At 34.4% G+C, this 13,732-nt stretch overlaps 2 protein-coding genes and 1 non-coding gene across 3 annotated transcripts in view; 2 read left to right on the forward strand and 1 right to left on the reverse strand.

Annotated features, from left to right (window-relative positions):
* The window catches only part of LOC143634426 (uncharacterized), a 248,188-nt gene extending 236,399 nt beyond the window's left edge, over positions 1–11,789 (reverse strand). The window contains exons 1-4 of the mRNA XM_077102513.1: positions 11,781–11,789; positions 9,921–10,018; positions 9,509–9,825; positions 9,058–9,404 (exon numbers count right to left, since the gene is read on the reverse strand). Of these exons, the coding sequence (XP_076958628.1) occupies positions 9,121–9,404; positions 9,509–9,825; positions 9,921–10,018; positions 11,781–11,789 (708 nt within the window). The 3' untranslated portion in view covers positions 9,058–9,120. The remainder of the gene's footprint in view (positions 1–9,057; positions 9,405–9,508; positions 9,826–9,920; positions 10,019–11,780) is intronic.
* Positions 3,253–3,341, forward strand: TRNAM-CAU (transfer RNA methionine (anticodon CAU)). The gene is given in 2 exon segments: positions 3,253–3,290; positions 3,306–3,341. It is a non-coding gene; the product is annotated as a tRNA-Met (tRNA).
* Positions 3,721–8,746, forward strand: LOC143634425 (uncharacterized). The gene is made up of 14 exons (XM_077102511.1): positions 3,721–3,831; positions 4,346–4,484; positions 4,577–4,715; positions 5,312–5,405; positions 5,666–5,806; positions 5,951–6,051; positions 6,135–6,248; positions 6,345–6,571; positions 6,683–6,741; positions 6,836–6,988; positions 7,355–7,478; positions 7,573–7,631; positions 7,715–8,019; positions 8,101–8,746. The coding sequence occupies exons 2-14, from the start codon at positions 4,453–4,455 to the stop codon at positions 8,392–8,394; spliced, it is 1,842 nt and encodes a 613-aa protein (XP_076958626.1). The 5' UTR covers positions 3,721–3,831; positions 4,346–4,452; the 3' UTR covers positions 8,395–8,746.
* Positions 11,790–13,732: the final 1,943 nt, after the last annotated feature.

Genomic DNA, 13,732 nt, shown 5'->3' on the forward strand with positions numbered 1-13,732 from the left:
AAGCATGTACTCGGGCTTGTTTATTAAACATGCTTACTTTTAAGCTTAAGCTCAACCTCGTTTGAATTCATTCATGCCCGGTTCTTGAATGGGCTAGCTTGACCGAAAACCAGTATAGCATACTTCTATAAAATCTAAGATCAATGACCAGTACACCGGACTGTATTTCTTAATAATGAACATATAGAATGTGAAATTTGAACAAAATGGGTTTTAGGTTTTTATGAGAAAAGGCATTCGTCATGGCTTTTGCTTCTCTTTTATTAATTATCAACTGATAACAAAGTTATCTTCTAACTATTTGGTAATAATATAACAATGCTAGCTTTATAGCTTTGATTAATTGCTTGATTCTATACCTATATTAATATCTGGGGTGGCTATAACCTTTTTTGCAGCGATTAAAAAAATATTTTTCTAATGTTTATATTCTGAATCACCCAATAAAAATAAACATATGTGAAATCGTATATAACACGTGATCCGTGTGTATGTAGTCACCTATCTATATATAATCTGGTTGCTTCATATGTTTAACACATGTGTTGGTGGTTTGTTGAACTTCAAAGATGGCTAGCCTCATCAAAGTACTTGCTTCTTGTTTCCTCTTGATGATTTTTAATTTCTTGATCACTTCTTTCACGGCTTCTAGTGCTTCACTTCCCACAGTCACACCCACCATGGATCATCCCAAAACCAATCATTTTCAACCCGAAACAGGCGTAAACCATCGCTCTGAATCATCTTCAACCCGAAAGAAATCCGGTGGGGAGTTTAAAGTTGGAGAGCATGAGGTTCCAAGTGGACCAAACCCTATTTCCAATTAAATCGGCATAGCCTGGAGACGAATTGTTGGTTTGCTCAAATGGTTAGTAACATTCAAGAATATGCATAGGTTGTGGATCAAGAATCACATATTTAATTTGTTTCTATATAAACTAACAAGGGTGCATTATTTAGTATGGTTTTGTATGGTTTCCATGGTATTATGAAGAAATACAAATATATATATATATATATATATATATATCAAAGTGATTAATATTGTAACCCTAGCTTTCTCTATATGCTCTATAGTGTTTGTTTTTGTTTTTAGTTGCTTTCTGTGTGGTAGGATTTTTCATGTTTTTGCAATATCCATAGATGCATCTATAGTTTCCAATCAAAATTTCTATTTCCTTCGATTCTTTTGACGAAAAAAAAAGCATAAGTTCGTCCGTTGCAGCAAGGGTGAAATGTGAAAAAAAAAGTGCAATATGGCAGTTTGTATTCTGGCTTGGGGTGGCCGGGTTAATATTGGTGGACGGAGGGGTTGGCCATGGCGCGGTATTGCCATATTGGTGGCGGTGGATATGGAAAGAAGAAACGAATTAATTAACCAGGAACATAGTTAACTAAGCTTCACTGTTTTCACATAAACATATTTTTTATGAAATGAAATAAACATGCATGATCTGTATCTGTATCTGTATCTATGTACGTAGCTAAAGCTTTAATTTACTTAACCAATGGCGTATTCTGATCCAACCCATGGACCAAGGATGCAGTTTAGTTCCATCCTTCGGGACCTGATCACCGGGTCAGCTCGATCGGTCCTGAATCAAAATGCACAAGCCTGCAGGAGTGCAGTCCCTTATGTTCCTATTAACAATATGCAACCACACCGAGAACAGCTTAATGCAACTTTCATATAAAAAAGTATAAAGAAACCATATCAGTGAAAACTTTGTCCCTTCGTGAAAACTCACATCGAATTGTTGTGGATCAATGTCAAGTCGCCTTCTCTAAAAGTAGCATATAATTAATTGGAGCATAAAAATAAGAATGCTATTGCACACAAGTTTACATAAAATAAAACAAAAAAGTAAAGCCCGGAGTGACCCCGACTCACTCATTATTTTGCTAAGTAGTTATGATGTATGCATTTTCATCTGGAAATTTTTATTCGTTGTGTAAATTTACCCGTTTTGGTTTAAACATTTTTGAAGTATATAAACGATCTAGAACTTGATGTCCACGGGATGATAAGCATGAAATAATGGCCTTCTTATTTTGTTGAGTTTGTTATGAAAAGATAAGTCCATTGCCACCATCTTGTTTCCCTCTTCATTTCTTTTCTTTTCTTTTTCCACACATGACATCTATTGATTTTTCAACACATGACCATCTAACCAAATCTGAAAACTCTAATTCAGAATATTGATTTTCCATTTAAACTGCATCGTGTAATACTCGTTTCTTGAAACCGATCACAACGTTTTGGCTCGTCAACTCTTGAAAGCTTTCAATTCTTTCTAAGACCCCTTGTTGTCACTCCCAACCTCTCCACACCTACAAAAAAACAATAAAGCGATCCAAAGTAGATTCCGCTTCACAAAACAAATGTTTCATACATTAACGTGACATATGTATGATAAATGCATTATATATAACGAAAATTGAGTGTTTAAAGTGTTATAAAACATGACAATTAATGCAATTAACAAGTCCCTTGTTTCTATTAACAATATGAAACCACACCAACAATAGCTTAATGCAACTTCAATATATAAAACTATAAAGAAACTTTAATATACCTTCTTTTGTACTTCTTTCGAAGTAATTTTTATCTTTGGGTGGGTCACATTCAAAGGATAATCGAGGTATTTCAGTTAAAGTACAGCAACATATTTTGTTAAATCATTTTAACTGTTTTTATTTGTTGGAGAAATCACAATAAACGATAATTTCTTCTTTGACAATCCTTGTAGCAAATCATAGAGAATGCATAGTTAAATGATTTTTCTTTTTATTCCATATTTCTTTGGCTTTTTCTCCCACAATGGGGATTTTCATTAAGTAGGCTTCTATCCAGGAATGATATTCACCCGTACTTAACTTGTATAAGTTTTGCTCAAATAGGCATGTAAAATCATCTAAAAGGCATATATCACATAATTGTGCTTTTGTAAGATTTTGTCTTGCTTTTTCAAGCAATTTTTGATTTTCTTGGTTTTTGTTCGTGAGAAAATCAAGACCTAAAAACATAATATACATGACGTTGATTATTTGATAAAAAAATCTTCCCCATGTAAATCTTCATTCCAAGTAGTGGCTTTAATAAAGTCTTAAATAATTCCTGAAGAGGAGGGGGGGTTCTCCCCACTTCTCCTTTCTCTCACTAGGTCTTAAATAGTGTAGCTTGTAATAATTAAATCCCATAACTGAAATTATTAAGTAATAAATAGTGTTGCTTGTAAACAAGAATCACATGGGGTGGTGGCGCAGTCGGCTAGCGCGTAGGTCTCATAGCAAAATGTTGAGTAATCCTGAGGTCGAGAGTTCGAGCCTCTCTCACCCCATACATTTTTTTATATAAAGGGTTTGTTTTTTTATTCTTTTTTTTTCATCTGGGTTATTTGCCTTCTTTTCTAGGGTTTATGTGGAAATGGCCAAATGGGTTTAGTGAATCATATGCATACATATTAATTAACATTTCTCCAATTCTTTCTTTGAATTTATTTTGGTTACCTACACCTTTGATTTCGATTTGGAGTTGAGCTATGTTGTTGATACGAGCAGCAGGTCAGATATTAAGAAGAACCCATCAAACATCCAGACGGATTGCTATATATTCAAGTGTTGTAAGATATAAACAACATAATCATAATAATATTATTCATAGGTAACCCTGTTGTTTGTCTTTTCTTTCCATTCACTGTCGTCTCTGCTTTAATTATTACTTTCCTAATTCACCAGTCACAGTTTCTATCAGGTTTTCAACATCATCATGTAAACCAGAGGTTCATTCTTTTTCGACGTTATTTCGGTCCACTCTCAATGAGATTCAAGGTATAATAATGAACTGTAGATATGCAGTTGAGGGTTTTTTATTTAGGGGTGTGCACAAAACCGAAAAACCAAACAAAATTAGAAACAGACGGTTCGGTTTTGATTTTTAGTGTCGGATATGTGTTTTATTTTTAATGTTAATCGGTTATGTTTTGATGATTTGGATGAGATTAGATCATTTTAAATGTAAGTATCAGATATTCTAGATCAAAATGTACAATATTATATTAATTATTATTTTCTTTTAAATATTAGACCCAATTTCAAAATATCATTAGTCAAGTTTCTTTGGCCCGAAAATTACTAGCCCGATTAGCAAAACCAGAAAAAACCGAATCTAAAACAGTATTAAACCCGAAAACTGGATAAACCGAAACCGAACAGTTTTGAAAAAAACAAAGAAGGCGAAACCTTGGTTTTCGGTTCGGTTTTAGCCCAAAACCGCACTGAACCGTACCATGCACACCACTAGTTTTTTTGTGATAATAAACTTATAGTTTGACTTAATGTATAGGCCCCTCTCATTGCTGGTTAAATGGAAGCGCTGTCACAAAGGATTTAAGTGGAAAAGATGGAGTCTTTTTAGTTGTTGTTGGTGCTTTTGTTGAAGACTCTGCCTTTATGTTGGAAAAAGTAAAATCACTTCAGCAAAGGTATAGCATATGCATATGTAGTTACCATTAGCTTCTTTGTTTCAGTTGATATGTTTTCGTTTAATTATTTGTGCGTATATCTATGGATTTAGGTACTCTTCACTCAACGTTATGGGATTTCAGCTCTGCAAAGAGTTTAGCAGTGATGTTGTTCGTTCTCGTTTAGCGAAGATAATCATGAATGAATACATCACGTTTCCTGTATTGGTGTCGAACAAGTCTCCTTCTGAGGTGAGTTTTATATTGTCACATGGGTCTTTAACGTTTGTGAATGTAGTAGTTTAGTGCTCTTTCTGTTTTAGTATAGTAAATATTTGAGTTAAGCCCCCTATAGCGTGTTATGCCTATTGTCCAGTTTTATTTTATATTTTGAAGATAATAAAACAAACTAATTGATTCTTGGTGCTTCTTCGTTTGAAACACCACTTGACAGATCTTGAAGTAGGTGCTTGTGTAGGTTGTAAAAAATTTGGTTTGAGTTTGACCTGCCAATACGTTTTTGTTCATATTTTTACTCTCGTAAATACTCAATATATTAAAAGGATTACAAGACTATTATTCAAATAATGATCAGGTGCTTCTGAAAAGTTAGCTTAGGAGGTTGTAAACACATGAGTATACTTTTGGTGGCTTTTAAAATGTAAACCGTTCAATCTGCTTTCTTTTTAGCTAATATTAAAGATTCTACTATTTGATCAATTATCAATCAAATGTGACCCGAACTAACCCATTTTGAAATAAATGAGTTAAACTACCACCTGTTCATGACACCATTAGCAGTTGCAAGATTTTGATTTGTTTACATCAATGCTTGTGTTTTTTTGTAGATATCAGATAAAGTGGGATATATCTTATTTAAAGGCACGGATGGTTCTTTACTCTTGCATGAAAAGGATGTAGAATTGGAAATTCTTGAGACATGTAAGCCTACTCCTCTGCTCTTCCATGTTTGTTATTACTATTTTCCCGTATCATTATTTGTGTTCATATCATATTATCTGTTGTATTACTCTGTGTACACCAATCCAAATGCACGTAAACTAGGAAGTAATGATGCCCGTCAGTCCATCACCCATAAATGCTACTTTTTTTGGATATTTAATACAAAGATCAGTGAATTAATCTTATGAATCATGTTTGTCATTTTTCTTATTTATATTTCTGTGAAACAACACCTGCAGCCATCAAGGATTTAATTGTGCAACCGAAAGAAAAGCCAGGATTGTTGCATAGTCTCAGAGGCACATGGGTAAAGCCACTTGATGCTTTCAAGGAACCGCATCTATGCTCTCCGTTACAGAATTTATTGCTTTATTTCCCAGGTATGGTAGTTGAAGCATAATATTCTTCTACAAATAGTTTTAATTTTATCACAATTTTGTACAGTGAATACTATTTAAAATTTAAATTCATATTAAATCTACTTAAAGAATTGTTGGCTTATGTTTTAATGATACAATTTGCAGGGTGCATCGAGGTTGATGAAGTTGATGAACAATTGTTTCTTTCTGACATTAATCACCATCGTATAATTGTGTTTGATGGCAACGGAAATATCTTAGATTCTGTATGTAAGGAATTTCATGTGCAACTTGCATGCCGATTTGACATTATCTGCTGAAACCTTTTATTAACAATGCTTCTTTTCAGATTGGATCGTCTCCCGGATTTGAGGATGGAGAATTTGAATCTTGTAAGATAATGCGCCCTGCTGCTTTGTTTTATCATGATTCTGAGAACTGCCTGTATTTTGTTGACTCAGAGGTATGTGTTACAATAGGATGTTCAAGAGTTATATTTTAAGTTTTAGCTGTATATACTGATTTTGCTTGTATGTGCTAACCCATTTTATTCATTTAGAACCATGCTATAAGGCGGGCTGATATGGAGAGTAGGACCGTTGAGACATTCTATCCCAAACCCAATGGTTACAAGACAAAAGGTGGCATGCTGAGCCGGATCATCGATAAACTCTGGAGTACAAAAGCTGATTCTTCAAATTCTGAGGAAGTTGATCCTAATTTACTTTTTTGCCCCTGGCATCTGCTTAAGTCATTGGAAAATGATCTCTTTATCCTCAACCGCAGGTGGTCACTTTCTTAAACTTTACCGTCTACTCATATCTGAATTTGGATTTGAATCTTTGTTCAAATTTCAAGTTCCATGTGTTAAAATGTTACCTTCAACTTTTAATGCAGTTTGGATACTTTATGGATCATGGATCTGTCATCCGGTCTTATTAAAGAAGTTGTCAAAGGTTCTTCTTCATCTTTGTAATGCTCTTTTTATATTTCAAATTTTACCAATTAATAATTAGCTTTTGGTGATGACTATTTGTTTGCACCATGAAGGTTCTGCAAATATTTTAGAGATTTGTGGACCGTTGATCTCGGAGAAGTCTTCACTTCTGAAGGAAATACCATCTAACAACCTTCCACAAAATATTGCCAATGATTTCTCTTCAGTGGCAGCTTTTCAGGATAATATAGTAATTTGTGACTCAGGTAAAATATATGGTAGATAACTTCAATATATACTAGAGGTGGCATATTTTACCTGTTTTTCTATAAACAGTTGTTTTGAATTGAACTGACTTAACTGATGAAAATGATTACGTGGCAGCTTATGTCGACACACTTTTGACCATGTTGACTGTTCTTTAACGTGGACGCAGCACCTTATATCAAAATGTTTACTTGTTAAGTTTTTTCTCAAAATAAGTATTTACCTTAAAACAGTGATTAGATCCGTGTATATACTCAACATATCCATTATGCCACATCTAGAATATACTTTAAAGTTTAAGCAATGCCTTTTCTTTTATTGAAGAACTATACCTTAATAATTTTCTAAACAACGGGAATACTTAGATGGTCAGGTGGTACTGAAATACAACAAAAAATGCAAGTCAATGAGTAGCTTTGACTTTTCAAACTTTGGAGTACTCGGATTACCATACTGGTTGGTTTCCCCTATGGAATCAACTTATGCTGCGTGAGTATTATTCTTTTCTCTCGTTTCATTCCCATTTCTGTAAATATGAGGTTTTCACAAGGGCACTCATGTAAATTTGCGTCTGATGTCACAGTGGTTTTGGTGTCCCGGGAGTTCACATTGACCATATTCAACATTTCACTTTGTTACCAGGTAATTTTAGTACGATCATATAACCAATAAATGAGTATTGAGTTATAATACTAATAACACTGTGATTTGACTATATAAAACAGGTAGAATAGACATAAAGATTAATGTAGAGATTCCAGAAGATACCGAGCTTGTTGAACCACTAGACGATGACTGTATATGGCGGCAGACAAGAGGCACCTCTACTGAAACTCTAGTAGCGAGTAATAAAGCTGAATCTACAGAAAAAGTTGGTGTTGCTCAACAGTGGTATGATGAGTTGGATGACCTGGCATCACTGACTCAAAAAGAAGTCAGCACCGAAGAAGATAAGGCTTCTAACACAAAAGTGCAAGATGGAAAAATAATCATAGACTGTGCTGTCAATACTAGCCCGGGAACAAGTGAGGTAACATGCTTGTCCGTCTTAACGGTTTCTGGTTTACCTAAATATATATTTTCTTAGTTGAAATGTTTTGTGTTTTCACAGGTTATTATCAATGCTGCATTGTACTTAAGATTACAAAATGCAACCAATGCTTCTAAGGAGCAACAGTTGACTAGATTAGTCAACATCTTAAACCCGAGCGGGAAAGATAGTTTGCAAACAGACGCGTGTGCACAGATTCTATCAACATCAAAGAAACTGCCTGAGGAGTTTGTGTTTTTGAGGTCTTTACATGTGAGGTTGAAGATTAATTCTCGTGATCACCCGAAAGCGGAGAATTCTAAAGACATAATTTTGACAGAATCTTTTGTAGAAGTTAGTGTTTCTCTCGAGTAAGTACTCTTGATTGAGCTGTATGATTGAGGTGGCTGCGGAATCTCTGGTTTTGGAAAAAATGTTTGTTTAGTCGTTAGAATAAGCTTTTGATAGTCCGTTTGTGGTTACTCAGTTTTTGTTGAAAATTATGTCAGAAAACCAGCATCCTAGAAACAGCTTATTTGTTTGTCGATGCACATTAGATGGTTTTAAAAGTTTGATATATCGAAAGAGATTTTTGTATATGTTATTGCATATGTTAACAATTTATGCTGTAGTTGATAAAATTTAAGCGCATTTACACTAAGCTAGTAAGCTACATTGTTGGTAGCATGTTATTTTAACAGGAATACTGTTTTGGGTCATTGGTATTTGACTATTTGATGATTAATTATGTCCCCTAAATCAAAATTTGTAAATTATGGGATGGTCATCTTCCTGCTACAATACTTTATTTGATGATTTTGTAGAAACTAGATGGATATGAAAAATATGGCTTTCTTTATAAGTGTATTTTAATAAGTAACGATACGACATAATATAATGTTTATCTTGATATAATCATTTTAGAAAATGGGTTTTTTCAATCAAAATATGAAATTTCATCATCCCACAAGAACAGAACAAAAGGTATAGATTTAACATTAACATGTTCTTATTTTCATGTACAACACAAATCAACACAAATGATTCCAAAACAACACAAATTAACAAGACCAATAATTTTTTTCAGAAGACAGCAGCAAGTTAACAGCTTTTAGGTGGGTTCAACGGGTCGTATCTTTGCATCACGTTCTTGATTGCAAGTGTTGCAGCCTCATTCGGGCCCAAAGTTCCCTCCGCCCTGATCGCAGCATACTCCTTGGCGATCTCTTCTTGCACCACGCTTCTAGGTTTTCCCTGAGCATCAACTGCCGGTTGCAGTGCCTTTGACTCGGAGGGTTGACTTTTGGTGCTTGATGGTAGGAACTGAAGACCTTGTGGGACTCCACCTTCCCTCAATGTATCCTCCATATTATGTATTAGTGGCACTGCAATGCAAAACAAGATTGCGGTTTCGTTTCTTATTCTATCAGTTTGAATCATAACCAAATATATAAGAAATAAAGAAAGAGAATAATAATATATAACTTACTCATAAGTGGTGCTAGAGGGCTGTCTTGGACTTCATTAGGGAGGTTGATAATGTATTCTGGAATGGTGGTTCCAACAAGATACTTGACAACTTCATTGCTAAAGTTATTGCAGTTGTGCTTCCATATATCATATGTTTCTTGAGTGTAGTGTGGACTTATCTCTTTTAAATATGATTCGAACGCATCCTTTTGAACCTTGGTGACACCAAGATCAATCACTCGGAGTGGAGGCCCATATGGCGCCGTCCCAATAGGAGTTATTTGTATGCCACCAGCGAGATAATATTCATTACCATATACAACTACTCCCGTGTGCCTGTGTTTTCAAAAATATGTGTTAGATTCTTCACCGTGTTTGCCCTTTACAAAATTAACACGGGTTCAATTGTTCAAATCCTTGCAAGAGTATACCATATTCCTTCAATTGGCTTCCCCCAAAAGGAACTTGAGACCTGCTTAGCTAGACCTTGGCTTAAATCATACACATGCAAGCTCACCTTTTGGCCTTCCTATGAATGGATTTCAGAAGTGGCTATGTTAATAATATTCCAAATTGACACACAAAACATGGTACACATATTTCTTAATGCCTAGTATCTCTCCTATGAACATATACAACAGAACAAATGGATTTGCATAAGGTGTCACAAACACCCCTGAGACTTATCTTCATCGATTTTGTTTGTCCGACTATCGTAAATCAAATATCATTTGTAGCATTTAGCTCGCATATTAACATTGTCTATTTTGCACACAAAAATATTTTAGCGTTTGTATGTTTTTGGTTGGTTGAGTGAAAACTTCTCAGAAGTTCAACCATTATGGATTGCTCTTACTCGAACACGTTTAACTATGGAATTCTGCTTTCATCCACAGCCAATGCGTCAACAACGTGTTGGTGATGTTTAAGATGAGATATCCTGTTGACATTATAGAATGATGTATGATTCACCCAGGGGCGGATCCAGCTTACAACTAGGGTGGGCCGGTGCCCACCGTCCGGCTACCGGTATGTCGCGTTTGCACGTACGCGTTAGTATATTTTGACTCAACAATCAGTCCGTGCCCACCGTCCGACATCAGTTCGTGCCCACCGTTGGTTATTGTCATCGTTGGATTTACATGGAGGTTTTGAGCTTGCGGTGGTGCGATGATACAGTTGTTGAAGAAGGTAAAGAAATGAAAGAGAATAGGGAAGAAGAAGAGTAAAGACTTGAATGCTTTTTTTTATTTGTTTGACTTTTGAGTTGTGGAAATATTAATCGTAAACCTGTATACATTATCTAGTTAAAATCCCCAACATCATTTTATAGTATTATTTTTTTTATAAAGCTTACCATCTCTTTTGTTTTTAAGATTGTGAAGTTAATAGTTTATTTTTATCATTTTATTTATTTTATGTTTCATATATTAATAGCATTTGTGAATACACTATTTTTATGTTTTACCTAACAATTTTGTTATTTAATTAGATATATAATTTTAGTTTGTTAAAAATATATTAATATATATAAAAAGTTGTTTTTGGAAATATAATTTGTAACTCTTTTAATATTATCAACTATCATCAATAAGTTCGTGAAGCACATATACAGAAAATGTATAATGTGACATTCCAATTAAAAGTTTCTGGTTTCGTCATTGAAGTTCATAATAATAAACGTGGCTTGGTGATGGTATATAATAATTAAAGAGGTGAGCCAAAATGCAAGTTAATTATTATATGTACATATTATATAAGATATAGTATGCATTTTTAATTTCTAAAGATGGGTGTGTAAAAAAGACGAAATTTATCTTCTCATGTGAACCGAAAATTTATTCCGCTCCGTGCCTTCAAAAATAATGGCCGGTCTTAGTCTCACTGACCCCGCCCATTTTAACCTGATTTATTTTATGCCCACCGTAGCGAATATTTCTGGATCCGCCACTGGATTCACCTATCGTGCCACAAACACCCCCATGAAACTCATCGTCCTAATAAGGTTTGCCCTGTCATCGCCGCCATAAACACAACAATGGCTCAAAATACCATTTGTTACATTTAAGGTCCCTCATACCAACCAAGCTCACGACTTTATTTTTTTAATCGTGTGAATGGAAACTTCATACGAGGTCACCTATCAGGGGTTGCTCCATCTTAAGCCCGTTTAAGTACTTAGTTCTCATCTCATCCACAAACAATACGTTTGAGACGTCATATTTGAGGTGGGCATTCCTTATGAATGCGGGGAAAAAAAAGAAGTTAGAAGAATAGTTAAAACCTCGTACCTGGGCCATCTCTCAACAACCAGATATAAATAAAGGTTTGAGGTGCTAAGATGCCCTGTCTTTAATATCTTTTCTGATATGAACGATAATTAATCCTGTCGAAACAAAACCAAATTACACAAAAAGAACTGTTATTAGTATAAAAATAATCCGGCGTATTCTGTAAATCATAACTTGATTTAAAATACCATGAATCTTTGACGAAAAAATCACATACAGATTATGAAAACATACATACATGAATGCTTACAATGTAATATAACACATTTGAAAGACAAATAGATGATCGGTTACTTTCTTTCGGAAGAAATTTTGAACCAAAGTATGCAAATGATCTAAAGACAAAAGAATAGAAGTTTTGGGGGATTTAATATCATTTATATATTTTAAAATGACTGGACGTATGGAAAGCATGCATGCATGGGTTAAATGTGGCCTCTTGTTTGTTTTAGTTAATTACAATTTGTTCATTGATTAATTATTAACTTTATTGCAAATCATCCTAAATGCTGGGGTTATTGATAAATTTTAGTTTCATAGTTAGTTGTTTTGAGTGTTACGTGTGTATTCAAGACGTATGAATATATATTCACGGTTTTTTTTAAATAATTTTTGTTTTGTATGGGAAGCGTTTAACAATGAAGTACGATGCGTTTCAACTAAATATAGTCAAACAAATTATTTTGTGTGTAATCGTCCGTGATGTTTCAAAGCTAGGAAATGAGGTGGATTCAACTTTTTTCAAAAATCACGGAAGAGACAAAAGAACGGTGAAACATCCAGTAGCGGATCCAGGAAGTTTTCCTATAGGGGTCGGAAAACCTTTTAGTCGGTATTCAGTTGACCATCGCTACATAATTTTTTTCCGATCTCGTCCGGCCGGTCATGTCAAGTAATCGGTATATAATTATTCTGGTCCAGTTGGGCCCCTTCGATCGGCTAGAATTGGGTCAGCTCTAGTAATATAAAAAAAAGGTGATCAAACAAATAAAAATACATAAAACTTCATTAGAAATGCATAAATAAAATGTCATATGCTTAAAAGTGTTCTTTACAGGTTTTCATTTTTTGAAACTTAACAAAAACATCATATAGTACGCATCTCTTTTTCAATAAAACAAATACAACTATCGTTTAAATTCTCATCACCCATTTGATTACGCAAAATAGACTTCACGTAAAAGTATTTTCAACGTTTGCGGTTGCGACAGGTAATACGAGAGCTAGCCTCAATAAACGATAAACCAATACAAATGAAGTTGGTGAGCAAACCAACGTATGTAGAAAGTCAAAACATTTTCTTTGAAGATTAAGGCTCTTATAATCCGTTGAACTCACCTAATAAATTACTTGCGCCATTGTAACATTTTTTAATAAGTTAAATGCATATTGGGTTGAGAGTTTTGGGCTTGGACTTAAAACTTAGGAATAAGAATGATTGGGCATTTAAGCTTAAATTTGTATTAAATTCATATCAGTTAAACTCAAATTTAATTAATTATATACATTTATATAATTGTAAATGTAAATTTTATTTTTTATTATGGCTAGTCTCGAAATTTCATGGAGGCGTTTTCGAATTTGCACAGTCTTTTTGTCGTTTTCAAAATTCCACAGAGATTGGTATCAAAATTTCCCAGGGGTCGGTCGAGATTTTAACACAGATATACCATAAAATTTTTTTTTTCACAGGGGTCGGACGACCCCCCTACTCAAAGAGTAGGTACACCACTGGAAACATCACGGATGAGATGGTTTTCAAGGAGCGGTTTTGGTATCAAAATTTACGAGTTAGACAGATTTCCTTTGAAATCTCACGAGTGGGGTTAGACATACAACACATGACATAATATTAGTGGCTAGCGAAAATTCATGGTACCAACACAAATGTCACGGCTTGTGAGTTTTCAATGAATCATCATCGGATTTTTCAAAACTTGTGGCCTGGATTA

This window comes from Bidens hawaiensis, unplaced genomic scaffold, assembly GCF_021521415.1.
Source record: "Bidens hawaiensis isolate Kalapana, Puna unplaced genomic scaffold, B.hawaiensis_p1.1 tig00007049_1, whole genome shotgun sequence".
Classification (NCBI taxonomy): Eukaryota; Viridiplantae; Streptophyta; class Magnoliopsida; order Asterales; family Asteraceae; genus Bidens; species Bidens hawaiensis.